Source organism: Vigna umbellata, chromosome 1 (assembly GCF_029865625.1).
Source record: "Vigna umbellata cultivar VRB3 chromosome 1, Vumbellata_1.0, whole genome shotgun sequence".
Classification (NCBI taxonomy): domain Eukaryota; kingdom Viridiplantae; phylum Streptophyta; class Magnoliopsida; order Fabales; family Fabaceae; genus Vigna; species Vigna umbellata.
The window spans coordinates 91,606,935-91,631,209 of record NC_142165.1 but is presented as its reverse complement, the minus strand read 5'-3'; the positions used below and the strand labels follow the sequence as shown (position 1 = coordinate 91,631,209).

At 33.4% G+C, this 24,275-nt stretch overlaps 2 protein-coding genes across 2 annotated transcripts; one reads left to right on the top strand and one right to left on the bottom strand.

The window, feature by feature from the left end:
- Nucleotides 1–808: 808 nt before the first annotated feature.
- On the bottom strand, nt 809–1,725 carry LOC148206799 (uncharacterized). Its single transcript, XM_088114811.1, has one exon. It carries the CDS (start codon nt 1,590–1,592, stop codon nt 1,098–1,100), a length of 495 nt encoding a protein of 164 aa, XP_087970937.1. The 5' UTR covers nt 1,593–1,725; the 3' UTR covers nt 809–1,097.
- A 13,864-nt stretch (nt 1,726–15,589) lies between these two features.
- On the top strand, nt 15,590–16,835 carry LOC148206798 (uncharacterized). The gene is made up of 6 exons (XM_088114808.1): nt 15,590–15,792; nt 15,875–16,042; nt 16,121–16,225; nt 16,327–16,375; nt 16,456–16,551; nt 16,640–16,835. Exons 1-6 carry the CDS (start codon nt 15,590–15,592, stop codon nt 16,727–16,729), a joined length of 711 nt encoding a protein of 236 aa, XP_087970934.1. The 3' UTR covers nt 16,730–16,835.
- Nucleotides 16,836–24,275: the final 7,440 nt, after the last annotated feature.

The following is a 24,275-nucleotide window of genomic DNA, read 5'->3' as shown; positions in this document are numbered from 1 at the left end:
AAAAAATATTTATAGTTAAAATTTAAATCAATCATACAAAAAGTTTGGCTTTGATGAAAATTATGAAACTAGAAATGGAGTAACACGGTAAAAACGGATAATATGATTCCATTTCAATTTTTTTATGTTTATTTTTATTGATTAAATATTATATTTTTATTATTAAAAGGAGTTATAAATTGGAAGTAAGAGAAAAAAGTTAGATGGTAACTTATCATATTTTTTTCGTCACTTTGGTGCCCTTTTAAAAAAAAGAATTTTAATACCTTTCATGTAAAATCAATAAAAGCTTGACATATATATTATTTTAAACGATGAAGTATTATTATAGTCTGACCGTCAAACCATCTGGAAGACGAAGAGATACCATTCACCATACCTGGGAGGGAGTTCTTCCTACCAATGTCAGTATTTTCTCTAATACCTCCAACAAAACAAGCAGTGGGTTGAACGAGTCATATGATATAATAAAATAGTGCCAAATCGTTTAATATAATTATATATGACATGTTTTCATTGATTTTTTGAGAAAAAGAATAAAAAGGTACCGAAATAGTGCTCTTTTTCTTTTGCATATTATATAGTATGATCCTTCCACAATGAAATGGAACATCATATTACATCACTAAATTCCCACACTTTATTCAAAACAAGTACTCTAGAATTTAACCAGACATAAGTTTCATTATTAGACATTCACCTCTGATTAAGATTAGCTTTGCAAGTTAATTTGAATTATTTACTTGTAATATAGTCGATTAGGATAACTTTTGATCAAACGATACTTTATCAATAGAACAAGCCAATATCATAACAAGCCAGCTTCCTTTGCTTTGAAGGTAATAAAGACAACATTTTGGATGAAACAAAAGAGATATAGAGACAATCAAGGTACATAAGCTCACACTAAAGGGACGGTAACAGTTAGTTAGTTTGTTATATTGTTGGCACTTGACTACGCCCATAAAAGTTGAAGATTGAAGATGGATGGATGATGTGATAACAGTAACAACAAAAAAAAATGAAGTAGATAATGGAATAGGAGTACATATGAATAGCATATATAGAATGGTGTGAAGAAATTACTGGTAAAAGTCCTAAAGAACCTTCCCCGCTTCCAAACTGGTGACATCTCTTGGGCTCAAAAGAGGAAAGAAACAGAAGGAACTATAAGAAGTTGGTGAGAGCAAATTCATTCCAAAGTCCTGGTACCATTTAGTGCTCGTGTCTCCGCTTGCTTCATTTTGCTTCTGGGGCACATTAGGAACGCAAAGGGAAGTGCCAGCACGTGCGACGTTGCTTTGAAGAAGCTGTTGTTGACGTGGCTGGGGCTGGTGCTCGGGTCCACCTGTGAGCTGCTGAACCACGTCTCGGAAGTTTATAGCGTCTACTTTGTACACTTTGGCCGGTGTCGGTGGCATCGGTGCCACTGGTGCCTTCTTCCTGGGCTTTGCCGATGGCTTCCTCACGGAATGGAGCCAGGAATTGTGAGACTGAAGAGGGTACACTAGCTTCAGCCCCTTGGATTCATCAGGGTTTTGGGTCAAGTATGAAGAGTTGGATGAGGAAAAAGAACCAGAATAGGCTTCCATGATGAGAACGTCGTCAAAAATTTAGTAAAAGTGCTTTTGCTTTTCTGTTTTCTAGTTACGATGCAAATGATTGAACTGTTTGAGTTGTGATCACAAACTGATCGACTATGAAGATATATATATATGTGCGATATGTTTTGTTATGGCGAATTGTAACTTAATGTTGTGTTATATATATATTTATGGATTTTTATGATTGTGGGCAACAATTGTCGCGTGCTGTATTGAATTTCAACAAAGACCAACGACTTAAAGATGAGGCAGCCGGGGAATGAATGGTGAGTCTGGATCTGTGGGAGAAATTCAAACAAGTATTTTGTCGTGACCGTCGGCGGATATAATAAAATATGCACGAGATGGTATTTGGTCAAAAGAATAATGAGTTGGATGAATAAACAATTAACAATAGTGTTTGTAGGTTTAGAAAATTGCTCCAGATTTGTCTTTGTTAGAACTATCACAGGTAAGCTATATATATATACACGTGTGTGCTGAAGTCATGCTCTGCAAGGGTCTAAGGTGAGAGAGTCTGAGGAGTGAGATCGAGATTCGAGATTGAAGGTGAGTTGAGTGATTACTTAAAAAGAATGAAAGTAAGAAAGAAAAGAATAGCCGCCAGAGGAGAGTGGTGTGGTGGGTCCTGTCTGTCGTGTCGCATTCGAAGGGAACTGACAGGTTACATGTGGTACTAGAAGAAATGCCAACAGCGTGGAGAGACCGCGAATGCTTTTGCCGCCACACATTTTCTTCATGTATTTTATTTCGATTTAATTCTTGAATATGTTTATATAAGTTATGTCCACGTCTTTAAAATACATTTTATGCTAAAGTGTTCAAAAATTATAGATCATTAAATCATTTCATTATTTGTATTCACATGTATCCCCATTTCACAATATACTTCAATTAAAGATTAGTAATATATTTAGCCTTGTAAAACTTAATTAAGCCCAATTTAATCTATTTAATGTACGAATATAATATATCAGTATTAATATTGTGTATAATTATATTTTCAAATTAAAGTAACCCACAATTATAATCAAGATGTATTTTAAAATAAAGAATTGTACCAATTTGAAAAATTTCAACTTATATAGTTTTGGATTCTTATATTAATTTGTGAGATTTGGAGATATACGTCACTATTTAATGGTCATGTAAAACTTCTTAAAAGAATATTAAACCGTTTATATGATATTTTGTTATATTTGATTACAAATATATCTCTTAATACTTTTTTTAGAATCACATTAGTTCCTTAGGTTCAAATTCGAAGATACGAGAATGAGATCATTTTTAACATGAGTAGTAACATTTTATTTTTGAGTGAACAAACTTGGAATCAACTTTGAAGATTAAGGTGGACCAAACCTTTGTAGCATGATTCCAAGCATCTTAGAGCAAGTACGAATAATTGCACAATAGATTACTTTACTACTAATGAACTCTTTATAGCGACAATTTATGAATTGAAATTCTTTAAGTATATAAAGTGATGTGGTGACAATATCATAAATAAAAAAAGTTTTTCTATACTGATTGAACCTAAAATCGATATAAAAAGGTGTAGTGGCAAACTTGTAAATAAATTACAAAGCTTTTTATACTGATATAAAAAGATGCTTGTCTATACCAATTAGACCTAAAATCGGTATAGAAAGTGACACCTTGACAAAAATGAAATATTGGAGAATACTTTTTATATTGATTAGTCATTATAACCGATATAGAATGTTTGATATTCATCTCCTTCTTTCTTTCGTGCAAAACTAAGCTTTCTTTAAGTTTTTTCTTCTTGTTCCTTTCTTCCTTTCCTTTGTGTTTCCTTCCTTGCTTGTCTAATTACTTCCTTGTGTTTCCTTAGTTGCTTCGCTGCTTCTATAAACTTTCTTTGGTTGCTGGTTGTTGTGTACATGTTCTCGTGGTTCTCATTGTTCTCGTGGCATAGCCAGTCAACTGCACTAAAGTCTGTCAGAGCATAGTTTTGTTCGAGATATTTTCTTAAGATGTTTTATTAAAGGGATAAATATTATGGAGTTGGTTGGTATAAGCCTTTTGGTATAAACCTTGAATACATCATAGGTAAATGTATTGTTCTTGTTTTATGTATAATATATTTAGATTTTTTTTCCATCATGAATACTTTCACTTTTTTATAATTGATGAAAGAAAAATACAAAGAAAGTGATAAAAAGATAGTTATAGAAAAAATAAAAATAAAAATAAAAAGTAAGAAATATAATTAAAAAAATGTCTAAATAGTAATTCAGTTTATATTTTTGTTTTATTAGTTCAATGTAGTCTTAATTTTTTAATGAGTTTTTATCTATTTAGTTTTTTTTATAAGTTGTTTAAACAGGGTAGGTCACATGTCGTGATTTTTGTTTCTTTTTTTAAATTTAAAACATAATTATACAAATGTTAAGTCAGCATGTTACGTGATAATACTAGTGTCACGTATCAATGTCAATGTCACATGTTGATGTCAATACTACGTGTCAATGTTTTATATTCAATTTATTTTTATTTTGATTCAATCGAGTTTCTTTTTTTAAAAAAATAGAACAATTTTGTCCCTTTCAAATTGCAAATTGACACCATATTTAATTTTTATATCAATATTATAATGATATTTTATTAAAATTTACAATTTTACTAAATATTCTTGAAATTATTTTTTAAATCAACTTGAAGTATATTATTATAATATAGTTATTGAATTATGTTTGATTTTTTCTACCCATAAAAAAATAGGATTAGAATTGATTTAGGGTTAGAGTTGGTTTAGAATTAAAGTTTGTTTAACATTAAAGGAAACATTCTTCATTTTTTAAACTAAATCTAACCCTTATCTTTTATGGGAGAAAAAATCAAACATAAATCTAATTATTATATTATAATAGTATAGTTAGAATTAGTTTTAAAATAGTTCAAGAAATATTTAATAAAAATATGAATTTTAATAAAAATATTAGTATAAAATTTATATAAAAATTGAATTTGGACTTAATTTGGAGAAGAATAAAATTTCTCCATTTAAAAAAAATTGAGATAAAATTAAATTAAAATAACAAATATAGATTTTTAATTGAATTAACTCAAGGGATATGTGAATTATTATGACTATAAATTATAAGAAAAGATTTAAAGATAAGATGAGAATAATCTATAAAGTTATATTAAATTTACAATTAACATAACTCATAATATAATATAATATGATAAAACCAAACATATTAAAATGGATAAATATTGTTTATTGTAATGATTCCCATTTATTTTTTCTTATTATACACATTAAATATATATACATAAAGACAATTTTGGAATTCTACCAAACAATTTAAAAAAATATATATACAAAATTAAAGTTTAATAAATACACAATTATAATAAATAAATAAAACGTTACAAATTCTATAAATATATTTTGACACAAGTTTCAAACATTTTAATTTAAAAAAAAAGTTTGACATTTCAATATACTAAAACAGTCACTAATCTTAAAAAAAGTGCTTTGTGAGTGTAAAGAAAATGTTCAAAATTTTTGGAAAGACAAAATATATAATATATTAAAAATTTTAAACATAATTTTTATTTATATATTACTTTATATATGTGAAAAAAAATTGAAGTTACCAACACCTCTCTTAGGCTTTGTTCATTTATGGATTTGGGGGAGTGATTGAATGAATTTGAAAAGAATTAAAGATAAAATTTTTATTGTTTATTTGAGTGAATTTAAAGGTAAGTGTGAGTGGATTTGGAAGTAAATTTTTTGTTGTTTATTTCTTAGTACAAATCAAGCTATGTCCTGTAGTGAAAATTATCTTAGTAAATATGAATTTAAGGTGAAATAACCAACCAATATATTAGACATAATATTTGGTTCTTTCCTCATCAATATATCATTTTATCTTCATGCAATCCTTACGTTCAAAAAAAGAATTAAAATTTTAACATGCTTGTAAATTCTACAAATAATCTTTATTTCTAAAATTAGCTATCCCATATAAAATATTGTAATACATCCAATTAGAGAAAGTCTTGTCAATCAATAAAATAAAAGTTAATTAAGCTTTTCAATATAAATATTACCTTTCTAAAATTATAAGTAGTATAACAAAACTAAATTGTCCTATTAAGAGACAAAATTGAGTATGTCGCATTTACTTGAAGTTCTCTTTAATATAAGTTTTTTTTTTATAAATGCTTAATTTAATTTAATAATTAGTATCATAATTAAATTTACCAACATAACTCTTAATGAAATAATTTTTAAAGTAATATCATTAAAATTTATATTAATCATCTTATATAATGAATGTCAAATAGATTAAATAGAGTTTATTGAGTTATAGTTTAACTTACTCACTCAATCCAACAATATCTATTCCATCTGTTTTTAGTGATTCCACCAAAATCAATGGAAATAAGGACGATTATGGGAAGAATCACAGCACACACTTTCGTGAATTTAGAATGTCTTATGACCAAAGGTGGTTTCGGTCCAAATCCAAAAATCCATCTTTCCGGTTCATATTTCTGAAATCAATTTTTATTTTATTTTTGGTGCAGGCACACTCTCAGTGAAGGAGTGAAGGAGACAGCTTCAATAAAACACACAAGGGAAGGAATATAATTAAAAATATGATAGGGTGCATAAAGAAACTGATGGGTACAAGAAGCAACTTAGTTACTCTAAGCTTCAAAATATAAACCTAACTCTGTTCCCGGAACACTATTTGTCGAGTCATACAAGCCTGCCCAACTTTCAAATTTGTTGCGACTTACAAGAACTTATAATTTTAAATCATATTAACCAAATTAGTTTTAATTGTAAATACAATAATTATATATATATATATATATATATATATACATCATAATAAAATATTTATCTTTTACATAATAATTATTCATAAAATTGATCTATTATGTTTATAGACTGAGTAAATTTAAAACAATAAATTGGATTAGGGACAAATATATGTGGATAAAATCTTTAATGAATATTTTTAATAAGTAAATTTAAAACACTATTTTGTCTCGTCATACAAGCCTGCTCAACTTTTAAATTTGTTGAGACTTACAAGAACTTATAATTTTAAATCATATCAACCAAATTAATTTTAATTGTAAATACAATAAATTGATTTATCTTTTACATAATAATTATTCATAAAATTGATCTATTATGTTTATAGACTGAATAAATTTAAAACAATAAATTGGATTAGGGACGATAAGAAGTTTATATGAAGAATATATGTGGATAAAATCTTTAATGAATATTTTTAAGGGTTAAATATGTTTTTAGTCCCTAAACTATTGGCCGTATTTGGTTTTCGTCCCTCTTTCAAAGTAAGGTACAATTTGGTCTTCATTCTTTTCGAAACGTTCGTTTTAGTCCTCGAAATTTTGGTTTTAGTCCTCATTTGTTGCTAAATGAGGACCAAATTTTTAAACAGTGTTTAGTTTTCGAGGACTAAAACGAACGTTTTCGAAAAGAATGAGGACCAAATTGTACCTTACTTTGAAACAGGGACGAAAACCAAAAACGGCCAATAGTTTAGGGACTAAAAACATATTTAACCCTATTTTTAATAAGTATACTAATAGATACAAGTATTTTATTTTAACTATTTGCTTGTTGATAAATCTCATTTGAGTATCATCATTCCCAACTTATGAATGCCCGTATTAATTATTGTTAATAAATTTTATTTCAACAATAAAAAAACAAGTGATATATTTACATTTATATTAATTATTGAATAATTTTTAAAATTTGATTTTATATATTTTTATTCAAAATTATAAAATAGGAATTGGTTTTAGAAAGGTTAATTTTTAAAGAATTATACTCTCTAAATTTATTTGTATTAATAATTTATTGTACAATTTTATTTAAATTATATTTTAAAATTAAATTTTTATTTGAATTTATATTTAAAAAATTAAATAATTGTATTTTTACCATTAAAAACAAAAATAAAAACATTCACATACACATACTCACGAATGTAAACAAAACCTACCATTTTATTTTAATATCCCATAGATAACAAAGCTCGAGACAAATTTTTTTAAGACGGAAAGAAAACATATTCCTAGACTAGAGGTTAATAGGACAGAACTAAAATTAACCAAATTCCTTAACACAACTATTTATATAATAAATATTCATTTTAAAGCAAGCCATTTAATAAATTTAAAGTAACCTTCTCTCAGTAATTTTTGTCTATGATAAATGTAATAGTTTAATACTTGATATAAAAATAACTAAAGGAGACATATATCTTGACCATTAGAAATTTACTATACGTATCATGTTATTTAAAAAACAGGTTTCATTTGTAAAATTGTATATTTACGAATACTTAATGATGAATAAGTGATGAAATTTGTGAAAAAACAAATCTTCTATTAAATCATTATTGTGCAATACATGATAGTGTCCAGATTTTATTGTATAGTTTTAAACACTTACATAATTCTAGAATTTTCTATTTGATATAATTTATTGTGAAAATTTGAAAATTTAGAATATATTGTTAGGTGTCTTGTTAAATATAATCACTTAACTTTCAAGATAAAATGATTTCGAATGACTAGGAATTTTACAATATAGAGATGTTTATGACGCATCATACCAATAAATTCCATGTGTAAGTGAGAATTTAGAATTATTGACTCACTAGTGCAGAAAGGGGTTTTAACGTCTCCCAATAGACGTCCATCCACAAAAGCCCCAACGTATATAATTGACCGGTGGCATATTAGTAAATAAGTGGAACTGTAGACGTCCGTCCTGTGGCTAGCCGGACGTCTATAATGTTATGAACGTCCGTCCTTGGAGACGGACGTTTATAGGCTGAACAAAGTGAACACGTGTCAGCCCTTTGGACGTCCGTCCTTGGTCGCGACGGACGTTTATAATGTTATGGACGTCCGTCCTGGGGGACGGACGTTTAATAGGCTGAACTAGTAAACACCTATGAGCTCTTTGAACGTCCGTCCTTGCCCGAGACGGACGTTTAAACTTGAGTGAACGTCCGTCCTAGGTGACGGACGTTTATTGGGCTGAACAGTGAAAATCCATGTGCAGGCTTTGAACGTCCGTCCCTGGCCGAGACGGACGTTTATACTTGAGTGAACGTCCGTCCTAAGTGACGGACGTTCATTAGGCTGAACAGTGAAAATCCATGTGCAGGCTTTGAACGTCCGTCCGTGGCCGAGACGGACGTTTATACTTGAGTGAACGTCCGTCGTAAGTGACGGACGTTCATTTGGCTGAACAGTGAAAACCATTTGCAGGCTTTGAACGTCCGTCCCTGGCCGAGACGGACGTTTATACTTGAGTGAACGTCCGTCTTAAGTGACGGACGTTCATTTGGCTGAACAGTGAAAACCATTTGCAGGCTTTGAACGTCCGTCCCTAGCCGAGACAGACGTTTATACTCTAGCGAACGTCCGTCCTCGGAGACGGACGTTAAAAGGCTGAACGTTTATAGTTGAACGTTATACCCATTGCAGCCCTTAGACGTCCGTCTCAGGGGGACGGACGTCTACGAGGCTGAACGTTTCAATTTCCCAAGTAGGGAACTTACACGTCCGTTTTGGGAGGGCTCGGACGTCTATAATAAACACAGACGTCCGTGCCCCTATAACGGACGTTTAAGGTACTGACAGGGTGGTTGGATATTTAATTCTCTTCAGGCCCTCAACGTCAGTCCTACGAGGGCACGGACGTCTATAATATTATAGACGTCCGAGCCCGTATAACGGACGTTTAATGTACTGACAGGGGTGGTTGGATATTTAATTCTCTTCAGGTCCAGAGACGTCCCATATGCGGGGCCCGACGTTTAGACTATTATAGACGTCAGAGCCCTCGTAGGACGGACGTTGAGGATCTGCCATGGGGAGTTGAAACGTTCAGTTTGTTCAATATAATAGACGTCAGCTCCCCAAAACGGACGTTTATCATATTACAGACGTCGGCCCACCCAAGGACGGACGTTTAAACCCACCCGCGAATATCATTTTTAAATCATCAAAGACGTCACATTAGTGACGAACCTGACGTCTATACTCTTATAGACGTCCGTCCACAAGCTCGCCGGACGTCTAAGAGTATAATATCGTGCTCCCGCGAACCAGTGACCAGTTAACGTTTGGAAACGCACTGTTCATCGTCTTCCTCCGCAAAACGCTGCTGCGCCATTGATTTCCAGGTGAGTTTTCTCGTTTTTGGACCGTTTAAATTCATTTTCAATCCGATTACATTGCTCTGTGATGAAATACCTTTGATTTGAACCGATTAAAAATCGTTTTCGGTCCGTTTTTTTGTAGACTCTTGCGTGTTCTTGGAGGCTTCTTTGACTGTTTTTGGACTGCGTTTTAGGCCGTTCACTCCTCCGTTTTCATCATTTTCATTTCGAATCTACTTTCCAGGTTAGCTTGTTGGTTGAAATTTTTTTGTATGCATGTAATTGAGTTTTGTGAATGCACGTTTTTTACTGTAAAATGTGACTGCGTAATTGGCTTTTGAATATATCTGTATTAGTTGTGTATTATATAAGTATCAAATCATTGAGTGACACTTAGTTCCCGTTTGAAATTTAAGACAAACGATTAATCTTTTAATCGTTTGTGTTAAATTTTGAATTGTCCGATTGGACAGTTTGAGAAAATTAATTTCCATAATTTGCAATTCCATGTCATTTGGAGTTTAAGGATAAGATTGATAAAATTTCGGTTCAGTACTTGTGTTGTTCTCCGGATGCATATTTGATTGTGGTCATCGTTGACTACTCTCATTTCGTGTATTTCGGAGACCAATGCGAAATGCTGCCGAAATCTTATCAATTTTATGATGTAGACTTCAATGCACGTGGCTGATATAATTATGAAAATTAGTTTTTTTGAATGGGTAGGGCCTAACTTTGTGAGAGTTAAAACACTTGAACTAATGATTTTACGAACATAGTATGGATCGAAGCTGGATGAAGGAACGTCGCATCAGTGAAGAGTATGAGAAGGGTGTTTCAAAGTTCTTGCAATACGTTGAACAAAATGTTAAGTCCGTCAACGGGAAATATTTTTGTCCTTGTGTGCGTTGTCTTAATCAAATACGGCAAGACTTAGGCAATGTGCGTGACCATCTATTCATGTACGGCATAATGAGGACTTATACCGTTTGGACTTGGCATGGAGAACTACTGGAGCAGCAAACCACGTCACGAGGAACGGATTATGTGGAAGAATGGATGAGTGACCATTTAGAGGACATGATACGTGATGTCGGTGAAGAAAATTTTGTAAGGGCTAATTTGTATGATTCTCTTATTAATGATTCAGAGCAACCGTTGTTCCCAGGATGCTCGAACTTTACACGTCTGTCTTCAACTTTAAAATTATTTAGTTTAAAAGCAAGGAATGGATGGACCGATAAAAGTTTCACCGAGTTGTTGGAGTTGTTGAAGGAGATGCTTCCAGAAAATAATACTCTACCTATTCGTAATTACGAGGCCAAAAATTTTTTATGTCCAATGGGTCTTGAATATCGAAAGATACATGCTTGTCCTAATGATTGTGTTTTGTACACAAAGGAGTTTGCTTCGTTAAAGTATTGTCCAACATGTGGTTTATCCCGTTTTAAAAAGAAATCTGACAGAGTCACTGGTGATGAAGGTAATGATGGTGCACCTGCTAAGGTGATGTGGTATTTGCCTATAATACCTAGGTTCAAACGTATGTTCTCTGTTAAAGAAGATGCAAAGAACCTTAAATGGCACTCTGACGAAAGAAAGTGCGATAATCTTCTTCGACACCCTGCTGATTCTCCACAATGGAAAAAGATTGATGACAAATTTCCTGAATTTGGTGCAGATCCAAGAAACTTAAGGCTTGCACTTGCAACTGATGGTATGAATCCTTATGGAAACTTAAGTAGCAAACACAGTTCGTGGCCAGTTATGTTGATGATTTACAATCTTTCTCCTTCGTTGTGCATGAAGAGAAAATATGTGATGTTGTCCATGATGATATCGGGTCCTAGACAACCTGGAAATGACATTGATGTTTACTTAGCACCTTTAATTGATGATTTGAAATTGTTGTGGGAAGAAGGCATCGACGTGTTTGACTCACATGTTCAGGAACAGTTTCGTTTGCGTGCAATGTTGTTTTGCACTATAAATGATTTCCCAGCATATGGAAACTTGAGCGGTTATAGTGTTAAAGGTCATTTTGCATGTCCCATATGTGAAGAAAACACTAGTTACCTTCAGTTGAAGCATGGTCAGAAGACAGTATATACAAGACATCGAAAATTTCTTCCTCGTAATCATCCTTATCGTAGATTGAAAAAAGCATTTAATGGAAGTGCTGAGGATGAGGTTGTGTGCAGACCCCGGAATGGTGAAGAGGTGTACAACGAAGTGAAAAACATTGACATTGTGTTTGGAAAACATCATAAAAGTACCTATGCAAAGAACATCTGGAAGAAACGATCGATATTTTTTAAGCTTCCATATTGGTGTGAACTTGATGTTAGACATTGTATTGATGTGATGCACGTTGAAAAAAATGTTTGTGACAGTGTTATCGGAACTTTATTAAACGTCAAAGGGAAGACCAAAGACGGAATAAAAGCAAGACAAGATTTGGCTGACATGGGAATCCGATCTGAGTTACATCCACAGATAATAGGAAGACGCACCTATCTGCCCCCAGCCTGTCACACACTTTCCAAAAAAGAAAAACAAAGTTTTTGTAACTGTTTAAGAAGTGTGAAGGTTCCGCAAGGTTATTCTTCAAACATTAGTAACCTTGTGTCTATGCAAGACTTAAAGCTAGTTGGTTTAAAGTCTCACGATTGTCATGTATTGATGCAACAGTTGTTACCAGTTGTTATTCGAGGTATATTACCTCCTTCTGTTAGGGGTATTCTGACACGTCTGAGTTTTTTCTTTAATGCCATTTGCAAGAAAGTTGTTGACCCTCGAAGTTTAGATGAATTGGAAAATGAGGGAATAAGACTACTATGTCAATTGGAGATGTATTTTCCACCTTCCTTTTTTGACATCATGGTACATTTGATTGTTCATCTAGTCAGAGAAATTCGAATATGTGGGCCGGTCTTCTTAAGGTGGATGTACCCAGTTGAAAGATACATGAAGATCTTAAAGGGATATGTCAAGAATCAGTATAGACCAGAAGCTTCAATCATAGAGCGATACGTTGCAGAAGAAGCCATTGAATTTTGTTCAAGTTATATGCCATCTTGTGAACCCGTCGGTCTTCCGAAGAGCAAAAATGAAGGAAAATGTGAAGGTAAGGGTGTTCGAGGTGTGAGAATTCAAAGTGTTAGCAGAAAAGAAATTGACCAAGCTCATTTGTACGTCTTAAACAACACTGTTGATGTGATTCCTTACATTTCTGACCACGTTAATGAAATAAAGGCAGCAAACCCAAAAATGAGTGAAAAATGGCATCTTAATGAACATGTGAAAACCTTCTTGGGATGGTTTAAGAAAAAGATGTATGCGACTCCACATGTTTCTGAAACTTTATTGAGGTTATCTCGTGGGCCGAACACAAAGGTCATTACATATGGTGGGTACTATATAAACAATATTTCATTTCAGACAAAGGTAGAAGATGACAAAAGCAGAGTTCAAAATAGTGGCGTCACACTACAAGCTGAGGCTGTGCACTTTGCTAGTTCTAAAGACAAAAATCCAATCACAGCATCCATCAGTTATTTTGGAATAATACAAGAAATATGGGAAGTTGATTACGTTACTTTTAGAGTACCAGTTTTCAAGTGTAAATGGGTTGATATAAATTCTGGTGTCATGATGGATGACCTTGGTTTCACATTGGTAGACTTGAACAAGATGAATTACACTGATGAACCATTTATCATGGCTAGTCAAGCAAGACAAATATTCTACGTAAGTGATCCATCGAATAACAAATGGTCAGTGGTTTTAGAAGGTAGAAACATGCATGGACATGAGGATGACGATTCTCTTGATATACTTGAGACAACATCTGTTGCATGTAGACCCACTGAAGACCCAGTTGATGACGTTGCCGATGTAATGCAGGCAATTCGTAGTGATCACAACGAAGGCATTTGGGAAAAAACAATTAATTAATAGGTTAATATTTTCACTTTTATTGACTTTATATGTATGTTCATCATAATTGAATTATTACTAACGTTGTATAATTTTTTTAGGTATGTCGGCCTCAGACTCAGGATCGGGAAAGAGCAGACGTGGACGAGGCGTCACCCGAGTGGCAGATGTGACATCCGGACGCGTGGATGGTCAGAGGAGGCATGTTGACATTGACCCCAGATCAGGTCATCCATCAGGGCCAAATGCTGATAGGTTTAGGAGTTATCTGGGCAAGTTAGCAAAAAGTCATGTCTCTATCCTTCATGCATGTTGGGATGACGTCCCAGAGGTCGACAAGAACCTCTTATGGCAAGATGTTCAGGTATGTTTATACTTCATGCAATTTGTGATATACTTATCTGTTATGTTTTCTTTTGGTAACAAGTTTTTGGTTTTAAACAGCAACATTTTGATATTCCAAACACAATGCAAATCAGAAAGAAAGTGTTATCGCATATAGCGATAAGATGGAGGGATTTCAAGACAAGGCTGACACGACTATATGTCTTTGGAGATAGACAACATGAAAATCCATCTCAGCATTATACCTTCACAGAGGAGGATTGGATGCAGTTTCGTGCATCTAGAGAGTCTGAGGAATGGAAGGTATGTTTCTTAAGATCGCCTTTCATTGAGTTTTTATGATTATACACTTACTTATATACATGGTTTCACAGGATAAAAGGTTAGCCGCCCAAGAAAGACAAAAGTTAAACGACGCACCCCACTTGTTATCACGAGGTGGATATGCAAAATTGGAGAAGAAACTGAGAAAGTCTAAAGCCGATGCCTTGGGACTTGAGTCGCCCGACCTAGCACCTGCACCTACTAGGTACGAGCTGTGGAAGGCTGCTCGGACTAAATCTGATGGGAACATGACATCTTCCTCAGCTGCCTTGATCTCACAGAGAATTGTAAGTTCAAATTATAAGCAGTTATTTGATTGTGTATCTATCACAGCATGTCTTCTAAGTAACTTGGTTTTTTTATGTGCAGGATGAGTTGGTTGAGCAGCAGACTCAGGGCACATTTGCTGGCCAAGGTAGGGACGACATTCTGACAACGGCCATTGGAAGGCCCGAGCACCCAGGACGTGTACGTGGAGTTCCTGGGGCGATTGGTCTTCGTGAGTATTTTGGCCCTACACAGAAAACCCCCCAATCAATGAGTCAGGAGACACTGAGGCAGATGGATCTTCAATGGGAGGAAAGACTCAACCAAAGCATGAGATCAATGGAGCAACGATTCATGGAGCAGCTACAAGAACAAAAACAAATACAAAGAGCGCTTGAAGAAAAGCTGCATTCCATGACGCAAGGCGACATGGGGGTCGATGAAACTCCCACACCACCTCGTGTCAGCACTAAAGGATCATGCTCTGCTGTAGACCCCACTCAGTATAGCGGTCAATATGAGCTGTTGGTTGATGGGGATCCCCCACGCATTGTGGCTGTCGGACGAGTGCTTGAGGGAGGGGAGACCATTCATGGTGTTGCCATATTACCCCAGCACGTGCGTGTGACCATTGACGAGGTTCGGGATCCCCAGGCTCAGGTGCCTGTACCCACTCCAGAAATTAACTTTGTGGGGGAGGCCATAGGATCATTTATTGCATGGCCTAGAGCATTGATCATGTCCCACATCGCTACTCCACAGGTATAATGTCTTTTAAAATAGTATTTCTATGTTTATTCTTCATATAATTGTTGACAAAGCTTTGACGTAAATTCTTATCTTCAGTTCACACGTCCTCAGAAGCAGCCAATTCATGATACAGTCATACATGAAGATGATGAGATGGCTGAAGCGGAGGATGATCCTCTATCAAAGTTAGTGACAAAATTACCCAAATTAAAGAAAGCATCATTAGAAGTCTACTGGGATTTGAGGGTATTTGGTCTTCCCCCACATGTGCCAGTTTATATCACATTTTCTGATGCATTGGAGGTGATTGGGGGAGACAGGATGTTGAATATTTCCATCATTCAGCTGTGGTGCATGTAAGTTACTCAATTTGGTCTTTCATATTACTTTTATTTACATTGTTATATAGTTTCTAACAACTTAACTTTGTTGTTTTAGGTACATGGACACAATCGTTGTAGACCAAGGTCGGTCTTCCATGTACGGATTTGTTGAACCTCAGACCATTCAACCGTCTGGTAACACACTTCAAAACAGACAAGATTATTTGCAAACATGGATGGATGAGTCAAAAAGAGACGTATACCTTGTGCCATACATTGACGGGTAGGTGTTGTTATATGTGGTCAGTTTATTATTATAGTTTCGTTAATTAGTTGAATAACTATTTGTCCTTCGTGATAGGTCGCACTGGCAGCTGATGGTAATCCTTCCCAAACAATGTAAAATTATATTTTTTTGTTCGTTGCACAGGAGGATGAAAACTGAGTTGAGAACCATGCTTCAAGGGTAAGTGTTTCTCCAAAAATGACTTTGAATTTGATGTTCACCTTCAACTTTTATGATAAAATAGTCATATTAATTATACTTTGTGTTTTCAATCTGTACAGAGTTATTGGTAAATCTCGTGGTCAACTGGTTCAAGTTTTGTATCCAAAGGTTGTAAGTCATTTAACGTTTCCTTTTCATTTATGTTATTGAATGATCTAAATTCTTAACTATTTAGTTTGTTATTTTAGTGTAACCACCAGGTAGATTCATGGGAATGTGGCTTCTATGTGATGTGTTGGATTAAGACCATCATTCGAGCAGTCATTACAGATGACTGGAATGAGGTAATGATGTATACCTTCAATACATTACAAATCATATTCATCTACAACTATATATGAAACAATAATGAATCTTTGTTGAATTTTGCAGCGCTTCAAGACTACATCGCCTATTACAGAAGACACAATTAAACAGATAAGGCAGGAGTGGACCGCTTATCTTCTGCAAAGATGGAGTTAGGAATAGTTATATTTCTTGTTGAACATTGTTTAGTTTTTTAGTTTAAGTTTTATGTTGATAGTTTGGTAGTGGATTGAACTCCACATTAAGTAGAACTTTGTTTATATAAAACACATTTTTATATTATTGCAAAATTGTTCTGGGACATTTTTCTGCTTTTCAGGTGTGGTTTTATTGAAAAAATAAACTAATTTTTAAAAAAAAAAACGCCCAGTAGACGTCCGTTAGTGCACAGTCGGACGTCTACAGACGTCTGTCAGTGCACACACGGACGTCCACCCCCCAGCTCCTACCTAAAACATTTCAGCAAGGTAGACGTCAGGGGGGAGGAGGCGGACGTATATATAGACGTCCGTCCAGACACAACGGACGTTTATATAGGCGTCCGTCCAGACACAACGGACGTTCATGTAAACGTCCCTCCTGACACAACGGACGTTCATGTCGACGTCCGTCATGACACAACGGACGTTCATGTAGACGTCCGTGCTGACACAACGGACGTTTTACAGAGACGTCCGTCCTGCCACAACGGACGTTCATGTAGACGTCCGTGCTGACACAACGGACGTTTACAGAGACGTCCGTCCTGCGACAACGGACGTCTGAGCGACGTCACCCACATAAACGTCGGGCGTACGCCGGACGTCAAAAGGCCAAAATATTGGACGTTAAAACCCCTTTCTGCACTAGTGACTACTGCATCTTTTTATATAACTCAGGAGCTATCTAACTAATATTTCTGTAGTAGGCAATGCAGAAAAGTACATTACTACTACATTTTCTTCAAGGTCATCCCCATTTTCTGCATGATTCATCTCGTAGTGGGCTCCATAGAAGAAAAAACAAATAAACAAAGACAAAAGTGTAAAATTTCTTACTTCTTTTGAATTATCAACTTAGTGAGATATGATCGAAAAACGTTGACTAGCCATGTACAAGTTCCTGACAAACAAATTAATTCATGTTCTTATCTAAATCTCTATGTGGATGGAAGAGAGTACTCGATGATCATTGACTTTTGTAGTATGTATTGAAAGAGATGCTTATAAATGAATCGAACATAAAATGAAATGTGATTTCACAAAAAATAAAATAAAATGAAAACCAACTAGGGTTTTAAAACGTAGCTGAAACACCTAGCTACAGTTCACATCTTTTTATCAAAGATATCCTTGTCAATGAGGTATAATTCATGTTTCATTTTATAGGTGGATTCAAATTTCAATTGTCCTTATCCTTTCCAACATTGATAGATGAACAAGTTGAAAAACAAAATAAGTTTGGTGGAGGGAAATGGATAAAGAATTCTGAGCCAATTCTTTTTAATAAGCTGTTGTGAGGGTTTTATGTAGTTTCCTTTATCAACTAATTTTTTTTAGTGATTATATGTTAATCTTTTCTTTAAGCTCGTATCTTCAGGCTCCCCTGATCGGTGAAAACATAAGGCTAGTCATTCAGTTTTTAGTTATATTACAAGGATATATGATATTATAAGCAAGTAATTGATAAGTTCCATCCAATTCTAAAAGACGTGTGGCCAGATTCACATTGATGAAGCATAATAGTCAAAGCTTCAACATACATGTAAGGAAGTTCATCAGAATACCATAATCATTATGAATATGTTGAAACTTGTAGCTACTTTTGAATCAATGGTTTTAAAAATAGAAGTAAATAAAGTAATGTGACAGAAATATATCCTAAAAGAAACTAACACTTTAAAAAAGGAACCTCCATTACTTTGGGTTTTTTGGTATCAACTGCAGAAACTAAATAAGACACTCTTGTGTAGGGTGACAGTGAATCGATTTAGATCATATTAAACTAAAGCCATTAAACCGATTAAAAAAATTATATAATTTTTACCAATATCTTACATGCATTTAATCTTCTGCTTGTTGTAGTAAATAATCCTCTAACACATAGGGAAACTCATTTGTAGTGTCATTTAACGAAAAATTATCAAAATGAAGAGTTTTTGAAAATATTATTGATTTGGTCAGTCTTGCATTACAAAACGATTTCATTGTAAAAAGAATATACACTTCAATAAATCAAATATAGATTTAATCGGTCTTATTTTCTTTTTTTACTTTTGTAGAAGTTGTGCATAATTTCTATATATTTTTGATTTGAAATGAAATCATGCACAAATAACATAATTTTAGTTATTTTTATATTAAAATAAATTATTCACATATTACATAACTCTCTATTGAGTCATACTTTTATTAAGACACACCAACATACTTTTTTACAGCTCCATAATAGATAAGAAGTCCAAATAAAAAAAATAAGAAGAAGAAAAAAACACGTGATGGATAATTTTAAAAAAAAAATACTAAAAAGTAATTTTGATATACATCTTATTGAATATCTTAATCATGGAGTTCTTATAAGTTAGGCTACCGAAAAGCAAATGCATTTGGTGATATGAGTAGCCAAATCAATCCCTTTAAGATATCCTTCAAATGTATAGTCTCATACCTATATAGTCTCTAGATCCCTCTCATTCCGGTGTATGTTTGATTCATCCATGTGTCCCTTCCACTGGAAGCCTGTCAGGAGCCGCGCACGCTTAACCATGGAGTTCTTATGGGTTAGGCTACCGAAAAGCAAATGCATTTGGTGATATGAGTAGCCAAATTAATCCCTTTAAGCTATCCTTCAACTGTATAGTCTCATACCTATACAGTCTCTAGATCCCTCTCATTCTGGTGTATGTTCGATTCAACCATGTGTCCCTTCCACTGGAAGCCTGCCAGGAGCCGCTCCTTGTTTGTGCCCCTTGCACATCATGCCTCTTGCACCGACGATCACTCCCAGTCCTCGTCAGTGCACGGGTGTCACATTATATAATAACCACAATCATATAACTTAGGCGTCCACATTCCAATAAAGAGAACAGTCAGAATAGAATAGTAGTTCAATAGCTGATATTACAGTCATCCACAAAAGGACATAACTTAAAACTTAAACATTTTAGAGTACTTCAAAATAACACCTACTTAAATTTAGAAATCCTAAAAATACTATACTGTATCATCAACATCCTCCAACTCTTGCTCCAAGGGAACCTCCTCAACAACATCTGCTCTCATCCAAGTGGATGATCATCGCAAAGGAAAACATACACAAGCAGCACACAACAAAGAAGCAAGGATGAGCTAGATAAATAAGCAATAATCATATAGTTCAATCAATAAATATCATCGTGCTTAGCTACATATAAAGAACAATCAAGGCATACCACTTTAAACCATGACTCAACCACTCACACGACTCATCTGGATTGGTATAATTGTCGAACTATTGGTCGTTTTTGCACTTGCGTAGTTCAGCTGGCACTCCCCAACACTATGCAAGGTAAATCCCCCATCTGTCTATGTCTAAACTCTAAGACTATAGACGAGAACCTCCCTCTACTCTCACCACTTACACTGCTCTCCTTTATTTGAGCATGAACAGTGCTTGGAGTGTAGGGATAGACATACCAGTTCAAAGCTCGATATAGTGATACAGAACAACAACAACATCCCACACATCACTTTCAATCATCTCTCCCTGAGATGTCCACTTCATACTCAATTATATCATTATAGTTGACATTCATATGCTTTACAACCACTCAACAACACCATACATACATCCTGGCAGTCAAACAACATCAATCAATCCAAACAAAAGAAGAAAAATGAGTGAGATCCCTCCATTCACCAGTTTACGTTCACATATACATATATATATGCATATATACATATATATATGCATATATACATATATATGCATATATACATATATATGCATACATACATATATATGCATACATACATATATATGCATACATACATATATATACATACATATATATACATACATATATATACATACATATATATACATACATATATATACATACATATATAATATATATATATATATATATATATATATATATATATATATATATCATGGTTTTTATTTGGTAAACTACTTGTTTAATTTTCATCATAGTAGAGATCTTACTTTCCCCCGATTGATCACTGGAGAGGGTTCAGATGTCTGTACGCATCAGACTCACCTTCGGCGCTAGCACATATGACTAGTCACAACGTACTGGACCAGGCCAGGGCTGCTATATGATTAGGATGTGCCAACTCAGGTTTTTAAGTCCCCTCTATCCTACCAACAAAGAAAGGCTTTTAACAAGTTATGATTTAATTAGCTAAGTTATTAAAACTGTCCTATTCTCAGTTATAATTATCCAATAAAAATTAACATCGTAGAACAGCTTCACAAGAACATTCAACCTGCATATATTTGTATAAAATAAATTCGTACAAAAATAATTAGCTCCCCTTACTTGGAAAACTTCACAGTTTACTTGACATGGATGATCTAAATAGTGCTCTTCACAGCAAAATTCAAAGACACCCTATAAATCACCCAATGATGATAGAATTAGCTTTTTAGGCTAGAAATTACCACAAATTTGAAGTAGAACAGTTCTGGCATGCATTTAGTAAAATAGCAATGTCCTAGGTGTTAGAAACGGTGGAGAAAAGGAGAAAGTGACTTACCGGTTGGAACAAGAATTCGTTCGGTCCGTTACGGAGCCTTAGAAGAAAAAGTTGGCAGAGTGGAAAGCTGACTTAGAAGAAAAACTCCTACTAAAGTCATGTGCCATTGATTTGATGGATCTGGCTGTCCTACATAAGGTCCAAAGACCCTTTATTAATTTTACAGCCCTTACACAAAGCACAACAAAGGTAAAAGAAAAATCTAAAATAAACTAAAATAGATTAGATTATCTTTATTACAGTTCGGTGAAGCCAAATTCTGAAAAGAATCAAGAAATGGTGGAAGAAGCTTCGACTGAAAAGAAAGATGAGACTGACACACAAGAAACATCAAAGAAGCAAGGTACCCGCCAAAGAAATTTCGGACAACATTTGGTTGATATCTCCAATGCATTAATTAAAATTGCAAATATAACGAAAGTATTTGCAGAATTCTTGAAACTTGTGGCGAAGTTAGTATTTTCTTAGGCTAGGTTTTATGATTTTGTTTTGGAATTTCTCAGATTTTGGAAATACAATTTTGATCTATAAAAACATACTATCAATCATCTTATACAATAAAATTTGCATATAAACTCGGCAAATTTATATGGTTGTACTCTTAAAGTGTATTGCAGTAAACGGAAACAGATACCTCTCCAATATTTTTAAGAGTTCAATGTAAAAATGAATGCATTTATAAACAGAGTGATGGGTGTGTAATACGAGAAATTAGTCAGGAAGGAGAAATTAGTCAGGAAGGAAAAGAAGAGGGAGGAACTGAGAACGCAAAATGGCGATTATTGACCAAGCAAGGCAAGTAACACATAACTACTGTTACGCCCTTTTTCCCTTCTTATGACTGTTTAAACATACCCAATAATGATTCCCTTCTCATTTTCATTCAACTTTCACGTTTTCTTCCTCTTACTAGTGCTCAATCAATAATGTATGCCAGCTTTTCCTTTTCCACAGTAAATTTTGAGTTCAAATTGGGGGCAGTTTGGTATTTTAATTCCGAACCTTTTCTTCAATGGACAGTGGAGAATTTAAACATGATTCTATTTCTAACTTGTCAACACTCGCTAGGATGTTTTGACAAAGTATCCTAAACACCATTCCAAACAGAAACCTGCATTGGATCATGATTGCTTCTCAAGTCTCATGTTTTAGATTAGTTAACCTGTAAAACAATTCATCTAATGTTTTGATGTCCATGGTAACTGTCACTTTGGTCTAAGATTGAGAAGGAATGAACCTAAAAGAGAAAAGTCCTATTGTCTTAAAATTGTAAGTTGATAATGATGTTTTAATTTTTTATATGGAATGTTAATAATTCATTGGTCTTGAATTTTCCAAACATTTTCCCTAAAAAAACCCAACACAAGATAAATATCAACAAGTGTTGCGTGGAATTCTCTACCAAATAAACCTACAACCCGAAAGTTGGAAGATGCACTTCTTCCATTTGCAGGTATAATAACTAAACCTCAGGTCCGACGATAGATTTCTATATTCAGGGCCAATTACTTTTAAGTCATAGAAGATATACGTGTGTTTATATTCAGGAGCTTTTAATATTAAAAGGCTACTTCAATTAACAAGATTTTGTTATAATTTCAAATTGGATGATTCACTGATCCAACTGACAGAAATTTATAAATGGAATCATTTTTTTTTTACTGAAAATTTGGAATAAACGACTCTGTCTACATCTTTTTATTAAGATAATTTATATTTGGAACTAGATCATAGTATAAAATCATTTTAGTGCTGGTCTATAAACTATTCATTCTTAATGGCTTTTATTTGCACATATTTACGAATAATTATATTTATAAGAAAAAATCATACTTTTTTTTTTCAAATGTAAAATAAATTTCAATCACTTTTACTTCATTTAAGTAAGTGTATGAGCTTTAATTATTATCTTTTATTTTACGAGAAATGCATTTTAAGAAGAATAACAAAAAATAATAGTAATTTTTGTTACTGTTATCTTATTTTATTAACTTATGAGTTTATTTTTTTGTTTAAATGAATACCGAGGTGATATAATGTACAATGTTAATATTTTTAGACACGAGAGACCTAGCCGTTGGATAATTAGTAATGTAAGTTAAAGTTTGATAGAGGTTATTGTACAAAATAAATTATCAACAATATATTTAAGTAATTTTATGATCTAAAAATAAATATTTATCATGTACAACATCTAATTTGAATATAGAATAAAAAGAAAAAAAAATATTTTGAGTGTTAGAGAATTTCAAATATAAGGATGACTCAAATAATTTTATCTTATTTTCATGAGAAATTTATCCTATTTTGCGAGAGATTATCTCTTAAATGTTATTAAATTAATTAAATTTTATATTTTTAATCTCTCTTTTGTTCTGGCTACACCAAGTTCTAAGAAAATATCACATAAAACAAAATTTATTTTTAAATTAAATTAGTAAAATTAAACGTTGTAGCTATTTTTCATAATAAGTAAGAATAAGTTTTCCTTATATTTGAAACACGAAGAAGTATGTTATAACAATTCAATGCTTATGCATAATGTAAAATAATTCCAAACTATACAATAAAAAATAATTTTGGTTAGACTTTTGAAATAATTATTGTAAAAATTAACAAATATATGTGTATAGTATAGGTCCTTTGGTCAAAGATCAAAACCTAGTTGGACCAACCGAATCAAATCAAATGATCAAATGTAGAGGACACGTCCAGTCAGTTGAACTCGACTAGTATATTTAATATAGTTAACTAGCACAAATGTAGTTTAACTAAGGTAGGTCTCGAATAAGCTAAATAACAAGATTAAGTTTGTTTTAGTCAATGATAATTAAAAGTTCATTGCAAATAATGTAAATAAAAGATCTAGATAAGGTAATTGACACCACTATTACAACATTAACATGTATTCAGAAAAATATTAACTTAAACATCCAAATATATTGTGCAGATGTAACTCAAAC

Bases quoted from the DNA above. Each gene is read 5' to 3' on its own strand.
- LOC148206799 (XM_088114811.1), bottom strand. From the start codon at position 1,592: ATGGAAGCCTATTCTGGTTCTTTTTCCTCATCCAACTCTTCATACTTG.
- LOC148206798 (XM_088114808.1), top strand. From the start codon at position 15,590: ATGGCTGAAGCGGAGGATGATCCTCTATCAAAGTTAGTGACAAAATTA. The intron at 16,376-16,455 runs GTTGTAAGTCAT...TTGTTATTTTAG, and splicing joins TTCAAGTTTTGTATCCAAAG to TGTAACCACCAGGTAGATTC. The intron at 16,552-16,639 runs GTAATGATGTAT...TGAATTTTGCAG, and splicing joins TTACAGATGACTGGAATGAG to CGCTTCAAGACTACATCGCC.